This window comes from Thamnophis elegans, chromosome 4 (genome assembly GCF_009769535.1).
Source record: "Thamnophis elegans isolate rThaEle1 chromosome 4, rThaEle1.pri, whole genome shotgun sequence".
NCBI classification, from domain to species: domain Eukaryota; kingdom Metazoa; phylum Chordata; class Lepidosauria; order Squamata; family Colubridae; genus Thamnophis; species Thamnophis elegans.
In genome coordinates, this window is record NC_045544.1 from 4,247,033 (window position 1) to 4,260,427 (window position 13,395).

The 13,395-nt window shown below is 35.8% G+C and overlaps 2 protein-coding genes across 2 annotated transcripts in view; one reads left to right on the top strand and one right to left on the bottom strand.

Annotated features, from left to right (window-relative positions):
- MCPH1 (microcephalin 1) overlaps positions 1-13,395 on the top strand; it is a 120,615-nt gene that overhangs the window by 18,682 nt on the left and 88,538 nt on the right. Inside the window, exons 9-12 of the mRNA XM_032216569.1 lie at positions 3,196-3,305; positions 4,714-4,751; positions 6,708-6,870; positions 10,969-11,046. Coding sequence (XP_032072460.1) covers positions 3,196-3,305; positions 4,714-4,751; positions 6,708-6,870; positions 10,969-11,046 — 389 coding nt within the window. The remainder of the gene's footprint in view (positions 1-3,195; positions 3,306-4,713; positions 4,752-6,707; positions 6,871-10,968; positions 11,047-13,395) is intronic.
- The window catches only part of ANGPT2 (angiopoietin 2), a 49,733-nt gene continuing 47,399 nt past the window's right edge, over positions 11,062-13,395 (bottom strand). Inside the window, exon 9 of the mRNA XM_032216570.1 lies at positions 11,062-12,189. Coding sequence (XP_032072461.1) covers positions 12,029-12,189 — 161 coding nt within the window. The 3' untranslated portion in view covers positions 11,062-12,028. The remainder of the gene's footprint in view (positions 12,190-13,395) is intronic.

The window sequence follows — 13,395 nt, forward strand, 5'->3', positions numbered from 1 at the left end:
AACCAAAGGTTAGTCAGAATTGAAATCTGATTTACATATGGAAATTAAAACTTGGTTGTTTTATCTATTAATGTCAATCTATTGCTATGAGTTACACTGATTGTAACCTTTAACTATGAAAATAATACATTTATTCTGGTCAGTATAGGAACCAATAATCATTCAGGATTATAGTGTTTACTTTAGATGCATTTTCTTAGTTTAATGTAATAAAAACTGACCTCAGGATTTCTTCACATATCATTCTAGAAGAATTGTAGACACGTAACTTTTTATATTGGACTGAATACACAGAACCAGGAGTGGCAGAAGAGCTCCATTCTGTATATGTAATACTTGATCTAATATACATATTATGACTGCATGGAATCTCATATGTAAGATAGAATACTGCTGCTCATGTTTCAAACAAAATTAAGACAGGCTTCTCACAAGCATAATATATCTGGTTGTTAAAGCAGCCACGTCTTTCTTTTAGGCTATAGAAACTTGGGGAGGGGGGGAGAGATACTGTAGCTCTGTAATAAGTAGTAGAGAAGTGGTGTCTTGTGCAAATTTTAAAGCAATACTTCTGAACTATTTTTTGCATGGTTAATACATGTGTTACTATGCAGTCTGGGCATAAAATATAAATTATTTCCTTACCAGGAGCACCAATATTTTAACTCATTTATAAATTTATTATAAATATTTTGTAAATATCTACTTGGATATAAAATGTGATTTATTTTCTATGTAGTGTATTGCTATTTAGATATTTTGCATTAATAAAAGTATAGATGGGAAATGTGTTTATTTGAACTGTGTGCATTATTGTACTATAGAGAATGTACATGCTGTCTTTACTACCAGCAAATCCAGGGCAATGGGTTCTATAATCACTGAAGCCAAAGTTTAAATTCCAATTATGTTATAGATTTGTTTTCCTGGACAGCTCTGGATATTTTAAAAAAACGCATCATGCATTGGGAGAGAAGTACTGCTGTTTTTATGATAAGCCATTTTAATTACTCTACATGTAGCATTATTTGCTGAGCATGTACTTTTTAGTCAATGTAATATCAAATTCAGTAAACTACAACTTAATATGTACATCTGTACATGATTTGTGGGCCTGCTGGAGTCTAGGTTTTTCATTTCTAATCTAATAGTCTTTTAATCACAATAGTAGGACTTTAAATCACGTCATTTATTTGTCATCATTGCCCTAGTATCAGTTCACAAGATTATGTGTGAATTAAATGTCCTCATTAGCTATAGTTGCCATTACCAAGGTTGATTGTAAGAGACTTACCTGGCACATTTTATAGTGATCAGCAATGGAGACATGTTTTTCCATGTTTCTTTATATTACAAAGTCCCATTAAAGGATTAATAATGCATTTCCTTTTTGGCACAGTGTTAATATCAAATTTTGGCTAGAATTTGAAAAACGCCAGTTCCCAGATGCAGCTTAGCACTTTATCAACAACTATGTTTTTATATAAGAGTTTTCTTGTAGAGGTGAAGCATATCTCAGTGTTTAAAGCTTGCTTATATTTGCATTAAAAATCAACGTATACTTGGAGTTTGGGAAAGCAATTCCAAAATAGACTCTTAAAAGTTAATGTGGCCAAATCATGCCTAGAAAATGCCATAGTACTGATATTGTTTTCACTGGCTGTGATCCCTTCATTTATACCATCCTAATCTTAGAATATCCATGTAAAATATAAGCTTTTTTCCCCTATTTTCTTTCTCCCCCATTTTCTTGCAGCCTAAAAGGGTAGTTATAGAAGTGCTTAATACATATTTGAGTTTTAAAAAAAGTTGTTCCGAGATGATATTCATAGGTATGAATAGATATTTAACAATACTACAGATATGTTCATAAAATATCTACAGTATAGCTAGAGTAGAGTGACTTTTCTTACTTCATGGTATATTAGGGCACATACCTCCCTTTTTTGTGCCAAGAGATCTTATATCAGGAAATCTGATGTTCACAGCAGTTTTTCCCATCCAGCCAAAGACTTCATTATATATTCCATAAAGCTCAGGCTACTGTCATGTTACATGTTGTAATAATTATGTTTTATCTGTTAGTTGATGGAAATAAGATTGAATATGGCCTGAAGATAGTGAGCAACCAAGTATGAATTTAAGAGCAGGCATCTTAGAATTCAAATAATACATGTGAAGGATATGTATTATAGAGGTGTGTAGCTCTATAAAATGTTCTGAATAAGTTGCTTTGAAGTAGATTTGGTTTGAAACTGAACAGAAACATTTCCAGAAAGATCTAAATAGTTGTTTTGAACTGTAAACAATTCAACTTTAAAATACTTTGTCCGTCACTGCTGTTTCAATTTCAAGGGAGTTTGCTTCTAGTAGTGTAAAGTTGCAGAATGAAAATCTAACAGAGTTCTGCCATGAAAAGTTTTGAAGATGTAATAAACTGTGAGAATAATCTTGGTGCAATCTGTGGAAAACTCTGCTGGTTTGCTTGCCATAAAGATAAATAAAAGGAAATATTCATTTTTAAAATTCAAATTAGGATCTGTAAAAAATCAATATGAAAGGTGACTTTTTGAAAGAGATTACATATCTAAAATGATTTTTAAAATGTTTACTTAGAACTGTAATTACTGTATTTTTCGGAGTATAAGATGCACTTCCCCCCCCCAAAAGAGGCTGAACATTTGGATGCGTCTTATACTCAGAATGAATTTTTTTTTTAAGCTTTTTTCCAGTCCTAATAAGGCACTAACGAGTGAAGCAATATTCCGGGTTTCCCCAGCTTTTCTCATTGCTTCTCTCTCCGACAATCAGCTGTGCTTTAGAAGCTGTTTTTTATCCCCAACCAGAGGATAAAAAGTGTGTGCATGCGCTCTCAAAACCAGCAAACCTATGTGCTGAAGCTGACCAGGCTGAGGATGCTAGCCAGAAGCTACCTGGTAGGCAGAATTTTTTTTTTCCTATTTTCCTTTCCAAAACTAAGGTGCATTTTATATTCTGAAAAATACGGTACTCTTTTTTTAGAGAAGCCATACAATGTAGAGAAAACACAAAAAACAAGGAACTGTGCCTGATTATGAAAAATATACAGCAACAATGCATTGTCTTAATTGCAATGCAATTGTCTTAATACCTGGACAGCATTTACATTTTTCATAGTATGGATTAGGATTAATTCTGAATGGATCTGGTTTTTAGATAATGCCAAATTTTCAACGACTGATGCCAAAAACACTGCTTGTGAACCTTTGGAGAGCCATGTGAATGAGCCTGATAGGAAATTAAAGATGACTAGGAGAATTGAAAAGGTGAGTTGGTACAGGATGGCTGTAAGACCAGCAGAAGGAAGTGCCTATCATTTATTCTTTTTCCCAGGTTCAGTGATGTCTTTTTGTGTCAGGTCTGGGCCGACCATACATTCTGCCGATGTAGATGGGAACCATAAAATCTAATGTTTAGTGGACACAAAATCATAGCAAACCACTGCATAGCTAATCTACCCAGAGGGAGAACATGATTGGATAAGCTACTCTGAACTCTGCAGCATTTTATTACATATTCTTAGAATTGAAGTTTTCTGGATAAATATATTTGTAAAACCAACATTTGATTTAGCAGAACACAGTGTGCCATGCTACAGCCATGAAATGGATCCTATACTTTATAATCATTTTATTTTTCTGTAAGTCAAGTATTGGAGTGTTCAGAGCCATCGTCAGCCACCTTAATAGCAGGAGGGTTTTCACCTAAACTAAAGATTGTCTTTTCACCCATCCACTCACTCTCCTGTCTAATTCATGGAAACAAAAATTCATTAAACTCTCCAATGAGTAGCATCAAATTTTTAAGAAGCATCTGTCACAAGACATTTCGTCTTCTACCGTAGTATGTGGATTCTTCTCAAGGTCAATCAAATGATCTGTTTATTTACCATACAGACCTTTCCACATGGTTGAAATCTAAGCAGTGTGTTTAGGTAGAACATTGTATTCTTTGAGTAGTTGGAAGAACTACTGTTATTATTGAAGAAATGCCATGTCTATAATTTGCATGTACTGAATTCTGTATAGCTTTTCAGCAGTCTAGTTACGGAAGATATAGCGCATCATTTTACAATAATAAAATAAAATGAGCTTCACATATGGGGAAAGATTTTACAAATTTCAGAAAGCCAATTCTATTTGATGCATTTAGAATATTCAATTAGAATGGGTGAATCTTTTCTGTAAATCGTGGACACAAATATTTGCAGTTAAAGCATGGCAATCTCATGTTGAATTATCTTAGATAGCTATAGATTAAAAGTACTAGACCATCAAAGCTATTTTCCAGCAATAGTCTTTTGTTCAGGTGACCCTGCCATCTTTATAATACACTCTTTTTACAACATTCTTTCTTCCCTACTAAATGTTGAAGAAAATATGTTCAAGGATCATAGAAGTGTTTTTTATGTTTAGCAATGAGAGATATACAGTGGTACCCTCTCTAACTTTGCAGCAGAGAATTGAGGACTACTCAGGAATTCCATAAATGAAGATACCCTTCATGTGTACAAAGGATTCCTTCATGCAAGTGTGTTTACGACAAGAAGCTACAGTTTGCTTTCTAAATGTTGAGATCTATGAAAAAGCTTTAATCTTTGCAGGATTTAGATTTCATCAGAATTGGACAAACAAATATGTTGATTTATTTTTCCTTCTTTCTTTAAATCTTTAGCCTTTGAGAACATTAGTCATGACAAGCATGAGCCCTGAGTAAGTACCAGGTATTGTGATTATGTTTCTATGTACATATATTTTCATATCTTTGTCATCCATAAAACTGCCTTCTTCGTCTAGTATCCCCCAATGTTTGGATTTCAACTTCCTAAAATCTGAGCCAATGTGGCCTCTAATACAGGCCTTTGGCAACATTTGGGAAACAACACTTCCATTAATAGCTTATATTTGTATGCTACTATCAGAAAAATATAGACATAGACAGACTTCAATCCCTAGGATTCAAATTAGCTTTGGATCAGTGGTGGGTTCTTACCGGTTCAGCCAAATGGGTAGTGGTTTGACAGCATGGATCACTGGAACCGGCAGCAACCAAAGACTGCCATGCCCCTGAACTGGTTCCCCGTGTTCCCATCTTGTTTTTCAGTTCTGCGCATACACAGAACATTTTTTTTCCTTTTTAACATTTTGCGCATGCACAGACCTATTTATGGTTGACTGCATGTGCGCAGAGTGCGCGAACGCAAAATTACACCCGCCCCAAACCGGCAGTGATGCTGGCAGCAACCCACCCCTGCTTTGGATATTTAGTATACATTTTCTAAGTGTCTTAAAACACATCATATTAATAATTTTAATTACCTGAAATCATTTTTATGTAAGAGGAATGAGTAAAATATTGTTAGCATAGAGATACTATATGTAGGAAACAGAACAAGTTTTTTACAATCTGCTGTATGATGAAATAATGCATGCTTACTCAGAACTGCATTCACTGGGTGCTGTTCCTTATTAACTCTGCTTCAAATTGCCGTATGGAATAAGACAGCTTATTTATGTAAATGAAATTCGTGTGTGTGTGTGTGTGTGTTGCATTTTTGCTGATAAATAAATAAAGGGAGACTAGTATAGATCTATTTCAAGCTATTTAGCTATCATCAGCTAGCCATACCCTTACTGGGAATCGAACACAAATGTAACAAAGGCAACATTAAAAATAATGGCTTTCTGTCGTGATGGTCTCTTGTGATGAGCCGATAGAGAAAGGAAGCAGTATGCTTCCTCCCATATTTGGGCATACCAGGGGTTGTGACACAATACATGCATACATACACACATACACACATACACACATACACACATACACATACATACATACATACATACATACACACACAATTCAAATATCAAATTAATAACAGCATCTACCATTCTGCTATCCTGTCTCAGTAGTCACCATCAAATCCCACATGTTCTCTCAATACCATTTTTACCATTTTTATGGTTTTCCCATGGGAGCAAAATGGACGCCAACAGGAGAGTGTTATTTCCTCCAGAGAGAAACATTAATCTCGAGACCACCACCCCTTAATATGCATCATGAAAATGAGCACCTTAAACATTCTTTCCTGGGGAGAATAGATGAGAGCTGCGTACTACTTATAATGGATAGGATGCTTCTACTTGGAGACACATGGAAGCCAAGCCATCTGATTTAAAACTAGGACTTTGAATTTGATCCAGAATCTTTATCGGAAAACAGTATAGCTTTCAGAAGATGAGTGTCATCTAATTCTTATTTGATAATAGGTAGGCTGCTAGATTCAGATTTGATTCATTTTCAAAGAGATATAAGTTTAGCTTGAAGGTGATAAATTACCATGAAGTTTTATTGTACCCCTGATTAAGTAAATATGTGCAAAACATTCAACGATAGGAGCATTCTGACTCCTGAAACATCTGTTCCAACCTCATTAGAAATATCTCAACATCAAATAGGGCTGTCCCAAACTCCATTTTACAGCTAGAAATAGTTCATTGCTGAGGTCAGTCTACTTTCCATGAAGTAGACCCAAAATAAACATACCTTTTGGGCATTTTAATCTTTTGTAGGTACCTCTTATAATAATGTTTATATTGTAACTATCAAATTAATCATTTCTGTAGAAGTGTAACAAGTTATTAAGGTCTGGTCTCTGTTTCTTCTTAAAGGATGCAGAAAATAACCCTGCAGGTGCTGAAGAAGCTGGGTGGTTTTCTGACTTCTAATGAAGTATGCAAAAATACAAGTCATGTAATTGCAGGGAGCCCCCGACGGACTTTAAATATACTTATGGGAATTGCTCGAGGCTGCTGGATTGTCTGTTATGATTGGGTAAGTAATACAGTAATTCTTTTTTCATTATCTGGTGACATTAATGGTAAATGAATATATGTGGTACACAGTGTGAAATATTAACATGTTCCTGTTAATCAAGATTGCATAAGTTCATTAAGTATTAATTTTTACAGAAAAATAAGCATATAAATGCACATTTACCACCTTTTAAAAAAATAGAATATTTCCTATAAACCAGGAGTGTGAAATATTTTGGTCACGTTTCACATTCTGTGGATCAGTGGTGGGTTGCAGACGGTACACCCCAGTACGGGCGTACTAGAGCCTACCCGGAGCACTGGGTATGGTGCTCCGGAGGGCCCACCTGCGTTCCTTACCTGTCTTTAAACTCTTCGGCGCTCACATGCACGGCGCATACAGCGCCTGTGTGACGCTCCGCCATGCACATTCAGAAGTTGTAACGGAATCCGGAAGCCACCATTGCTGTGGATGGTGGAAAGCTTGCAAAGTGAATTTGACCACATGAATACTTGTAGATGGGACTGAGGCATTCAAATTCATATCCATGGATTCGCAAGATTGGAAAACTATCCTATAATTGTCATCAGTCATGGAGAGAAGAGGCTCCAAATATAGGAAAAATTTCCTGGTGCCAGCTCTAAACTTGGGACTGCAGGTTGCCCAGAGCAGTTTTCATAAAAATATTCTGAATGTTGGTAATTCATAAACAAGGTTAGAGAGAACCCTCTGCACTAGAATAATTTTGCAGTTAAAAGGCTAAAATCCAGATATATTTTTCCTAAACAGATCCTTCAAGCTCTTCTGTTCTCCCCCTCTCAGGCCAAAGTATACTGGAGGTACAAGAAATATGAGGAAATAAGAAAACCTCTTTGACAAAAAATAAAGGCTGGCTTACATTTTCCTGGATTATATATGTTCCTTGGATTATTAATTTACAAATAAAATTGAGGCTCCAAAACTGGCTACTAAAATGTACAACTGGATGCCTTCTTTGTTTATATTTTCAACTTGGTGTATGATCATTGAAAATCCCTCTTCTGCCTGTAAAGAAAATGTATTTATTTATGAGATTTAGCCTTCCTGCCATTTCTACAAAATATCTACTGAAACAAGACAGTAACACAGGCACTCAAATTAATGATAGACTTGTATCCAAAGTATACACATTGATTTTCAAAGTAATAGAAGCAGAAGGTTGTAATATCTTTCCCAGACTGGGGAGGAATCAAGTGCAGCTGCAGAAACAGGAAGGCCTTTAACGCCAAGGGATTTGTCTCACAGATGGATCGTATTTTCCGTAATCATATTCAAAGAAATTATCTGCATTCAGATTCTCCTGAACCAGGATTGTAAATACAACTGGTCACACTGTCCGTTATTGTATGTTGCATAATTTTTAAATTGCAACTTTTCTGTAGCTGATCTTTTATTTTTTTTAAGAGGTGGACTATATAGTGTGGTGTTTAACCTATTCAATTCTGCCTTGCCTATTTTATTTGTATTACCTGTAAGCTGAGTATTTTTCTCACTAACAAGTTTCTTATTACTAATATCCATACTGACTTGGAATTTCTGAAGCAGTGTTTCTCAACCTTGGAGACTTGACGTCCTGTGGACTTCAACTCCCAGAATTCCCCAGCCAGCTGTGCTGGCTGGGGAATTCTGGGAGTTGAAGTCCACAGGACGTCAAGTCTCCAAGGTTGAGAAACACTGTTCTAAAGGGACATGATCCAATCACAAGATATAGAGCTGACAACTTTTGAAATAAAAATGTGTAGTATTGGAGAAGTCATGCTATAAGATATTAGGGATGTAAGGGAGAAACTTAATTTCAAGTGGAATGGAGAGAGGTCCCAGAGATTTTGTGATAAAACCCAGGGGGAAAATGTATCTATTCCAATAAGTTATATATTTTCTATTAGAGCCAAGTTGAGAGGAAAAGCATATTGCCTTGTTTTTTCCTGGCAGCTGATCCCAAAATATGATGGAGGAAAGAATTTAAGAGAGGTTTTTCAAGTTACCTCTTAGAATTCTATTAAGATGTTATAAACACTTTGTCATCTGATATACTGCAGTTAAGGAATATGTATATAACTGTGTGTGTGTCTGTGTGTTACATTTGTGCTGATAAATAAATAAAGGGAGACTAGTATAGATCTATTTCAAGCTATTTAGCTCTCATCAGCTAGCCATACCCTTACTGGGATTCGAACCTGGGCTGTATTACATATTAGGCAGCTGTATTAGCCACTAGGCCAATATGTAATACAGCCCAGGTTTGAATCCCAGTAAGGGTATGGCTAGCTGATAAGAGCTAAATAGCTTGAAATAGATCTATACTAGTCTCCCTGTATTTATCAGCACAAATGCAACACAAATGTAACAAAGGCAACAGTAAAAATAATGGCTTTCAGACTGGATGGTCTCTTGTGATGAGCCGATAGACAGAGAAAGGAAGCAGTAGGCTTCCTCCCATATTTGGGCATACCAGGGGTTGTGACACAATACATATATATATAAAACCACACCAAGATTATATGCAGAATATTTCAGTTTCTTATCCAATATTTAATGCTTCTGGGCCATTCATTCTAGTATGAATTGATGGGAAATATAAGGAGATGCAGCAAGTGTTTGACAATATTTTGCTTCTGATAATAAGAGTATTAAATATTTTTACAGGTGAAAAATATGAAAGAGGACACTCACCCTTTAAACTATATTTTTTGAAAGAGGGGCTAGTAGAGGAAATGGCACATTTAAGTAGATAACCACAGAGGATGTCATTTTGTTCCTGTGGAAAAAGTCATTGACTGGTTTTAAACTGCATTTCTTTTGATCTTTTGTTATAGTTTCTTTGTAATGTTCCTTCCGGGACTGGGCACATTAAATCACTGTTTTGAACCAGCTGTTGACCACTGATCAAATGATGAACAGCATTAATTGTTTCTCTTACTTTGCATATGTACAGTTTAGCACTGAGGAATGTATTTGGGAGTGGAGAATCTGGAACTTATTAAAAGAGATTCATACAAGAAATACTGTTCTTGATTGGATTGGATTTATTCAATTTGTATGCCGCCCTATCCCCGAGAGACTATTGAGATATATATCGTGTATTTCAACTGTTCTGTGAAGGAACTATTTTGTAGCAAATTAGCAATTTCCAGAACAAATTAATCTTAGGCCAAGCAGTTATAAATGTTGGCAACTGTCTAAAGAAATTGTGAGAAAAGTGGGCGGCACTTCAACCTATGCACTGAGAAATTTCTGGTTTCCATCAGATCTCCTCCCTAGATGTATCCATTATGATTAAAGACTTGGAAAGTCCTCTAATTCACTCATGAGGAATACTTTGGGGCAGATAGAGTGGGCTATATAAGAAAAAACATTTGTATTGATAGTCTTGCCGTTGGATACATGTGGTTTTAATCAATTTCTCTGATGGCACGGGAACAGTAGTTTAATGCAGGTTGATTTACCAACTAGCAAGTTAAGATTTTCAGCTCCCTCAAATATTTCCTGTTCATCTAGTCAAAACTGTCAAATCAACTTGATGTTCTGTTTCACAACCCTCTGGGGCCAAGTTCATGATCTGATCCTATATATTCTAAAAGCTGCTGTTTTATTGATTGAATTCTGTTCTGAGACGAATAGATTTGCTACTGCAGGAAATTTTAATAAAGAAGAAAATTGACAACTTCAGATGGTTCAAACAACATTGAACATTGGGGCTGCACTTCCTGTTTCTTTATGCAGCAAATTTGCTTCCAAAAAGCTTTGTGATTAAGTGTGATTAAGGTCTGTTGACTGAACCAAGCATACAAATATATTCAAATTCCCTACACTGTTGATTATGTCCTTAAACATCTGTTTTAAGGCCGAGCTTTGTCCACAAACTTAGAATCCTTTTCTCTTATGGGCTAAACCTCTGATGAGGTTTAAAGCAAAATATGCTGTACACAGTGTACAGCTAAATCATAGTTATGTGGGCTGTATGAAACAGAGCTTGAATATGCTAACTATTCCACTGTTAATGATCTTCCTACTACTGGCTACTTTACACAATTCAAATAGAGCTATTAATTCTCAGTGGTTTCATCACTGACCTAGGTTTTGTGGTCTCTGGAATATGGCTATTGGATTTCTGAAGAGCCATTTGAATTGTCAGTGGATTTCCCTGCAGCTCCTGTAAGTAACATTTTGCTTTTTAATTTATCATAGAATATGAAAATGATTTGATTGTCATATAAGCAATGGAGAAAGTTCACAGGGAATGTATATCAACTAATCCCAAATCAATGTTCCTCAAGAGATATTCAAACTTTTAATTATCGGTTTCCCTTTAAATTAGAGTAAATAGAAGCAGATCTTTTAAACTGTCCAAAATACTCAGAAATTATAATTAAGAAGTATTATTTTAACAGAGAACAAGAAGAAAAAACAACAGTCCAATATTCTTATACATTATACTGAGTTCACATGTAGAGTTCTATAAATTGCAAAGGTATTTCAAGCTTTAGAATACCTATACAAAATATCTGATATGCCAGGTATAAAAATAGTGGTCTGTTATATACTCAGTATTGGATTTTAAAGAAAAGACATGTAAAATATAGAAATATTTTTATACACTCTTATTAAATATACTATGTGCTACCAAATATCCTTGAATATCTGACTACTAAAGGCAATAATCTGGATATAGATATTAATTACAAAATATTTACATAATTACAAGGAACAGCATGAATAATAAGATACAATATAGTTTACAAAGCAGTGCTCTTTTTAAAATAGCAATTGATAATTCAATTGTAAGATATAAAGTAATGTTTAAGACTGAAGAAATTTTAGATAATCTAGATACAATATATTTCACAGTTCCAGTTATGCACCCACTTCATAAATGTTCATGGAAACAAAGTTCTTGAGGTCCTGCAGAATCCTTCTAATGTTCTTACTTTAAAATCTTTATTGCTTTATTTCTTCTTACATGACTGAACTGTGATGAAATTCAAAAAATGCTGAAATCAGGAGTAGAAGCATTGATTCCTATAGGATGCATATGCAAGTTGTTCAGGCAGAAAAATTGCTCGTAGTTTATCCATATTGTCAGAGTATATTAAAATTATGTCAACATAATTTTCCAACATCAAAGTGTAGATTTTTTTTAGAAATCTGTTGGGCGGATCATCATAGTTGTGGCCTTTAGAGAATAGCCTGCTCCTTTCCAGTAGTACCATTTAATCCCTTTAAATTTGTTTGTGTTCTGTCGCAGTGGGTAGTATAGACCATTTAGATTGGAGGGCCCGCATGCGTCAAACCACCATCCTGTGGTATAAAAATAAAAGGAAATAGGAAAGAGGAACAGATCCACATATTTATATTTTGTAAACTAGACATACAATTTCATTTCTAAAACAATTAATTAGAATATTCACACATAATTGACATCTTTCCCACATTGCCATCTCATCTTCACCTTCCAATTGCTAATTCAGAGCACCCTTCCGACAGTAACCATTTTAAAGGGCTAAACATGAAAAGCCTTGTGAAAGAGGCAACGTAAAACCAGTGTTTGGTATTATAGAAGCCACCTTGATCCTTGCTTATCTCTTATGCCTCAAATGAGCTACATTGTATGGTGATTGACTGTAAGCACTCGGCTAATTAAGCAGAGTGAATGTATCTAGGCCTCCAAAATTGAACATTCTTTAAAACGGGCGTAAAACGCAATTTCATTGAGGGCTGCATCAGGGTTGTGTGTGACCTCGGGGGGGGGGGAGTGGGATGGCCAGGGTGAGCATGGCCAGTTTGATGTCATTTATGTCAGGGACGCCTGTGGTGGTTTGCCAGAGAAAGCGGGCTCCCGAGCTCCATTTTCGGCTTCAACAGCCTCCTGCAACCCTCTGCCAGCGAAAACAGAGCTTAGGAGGACCTTCATGTGGCCCTCATGAGCTCCCATTTTTGCTGGCGGAGGCCCCGTGAGCCAGATCTAAGCACTCCGTGAGCCAGATGGGGCTTGAGTTTGACAACCCTGCTTTAAATCATAATATGTCTATAATATTTCCCGGGGACTTCCAGGGAAGCCATGGCACACTAAAAACTCTCTGCGGGACTGAAACCAATAACTGCAGTACAGCGAAGAGCCAGTGAATGGATTGCTATTTGAAATTCCCCTCTGGAGCAAGGAGAGGACCAGGATTGCCTACACGTGATCCATACAATGGCTCTTCATGAGGAAATTGTAAGACAGCAAATCTTTGATCAGTTTTAGAGCTTTGGGAGCTGAAAGAAAGTCATATCTGTCCAAAGCACAGTTCAGGGCCTTCAAAAGGACAATGGGTTTGCATATCTTTCCTAATCATTTTTCAGAATTGCTTGTTAATGCATTGTTTTGATACGAAGAATCCTCAGAAAGGCAAGTTTCATTACACCAGGTGAGTTTTCTCCTAAACTTGATGACAAGAGTTTCATGCGTGGATTTTTAAAAAAAATCTTATTTTTGAATAAACAGCAAAAGGGTGATTAAAAACA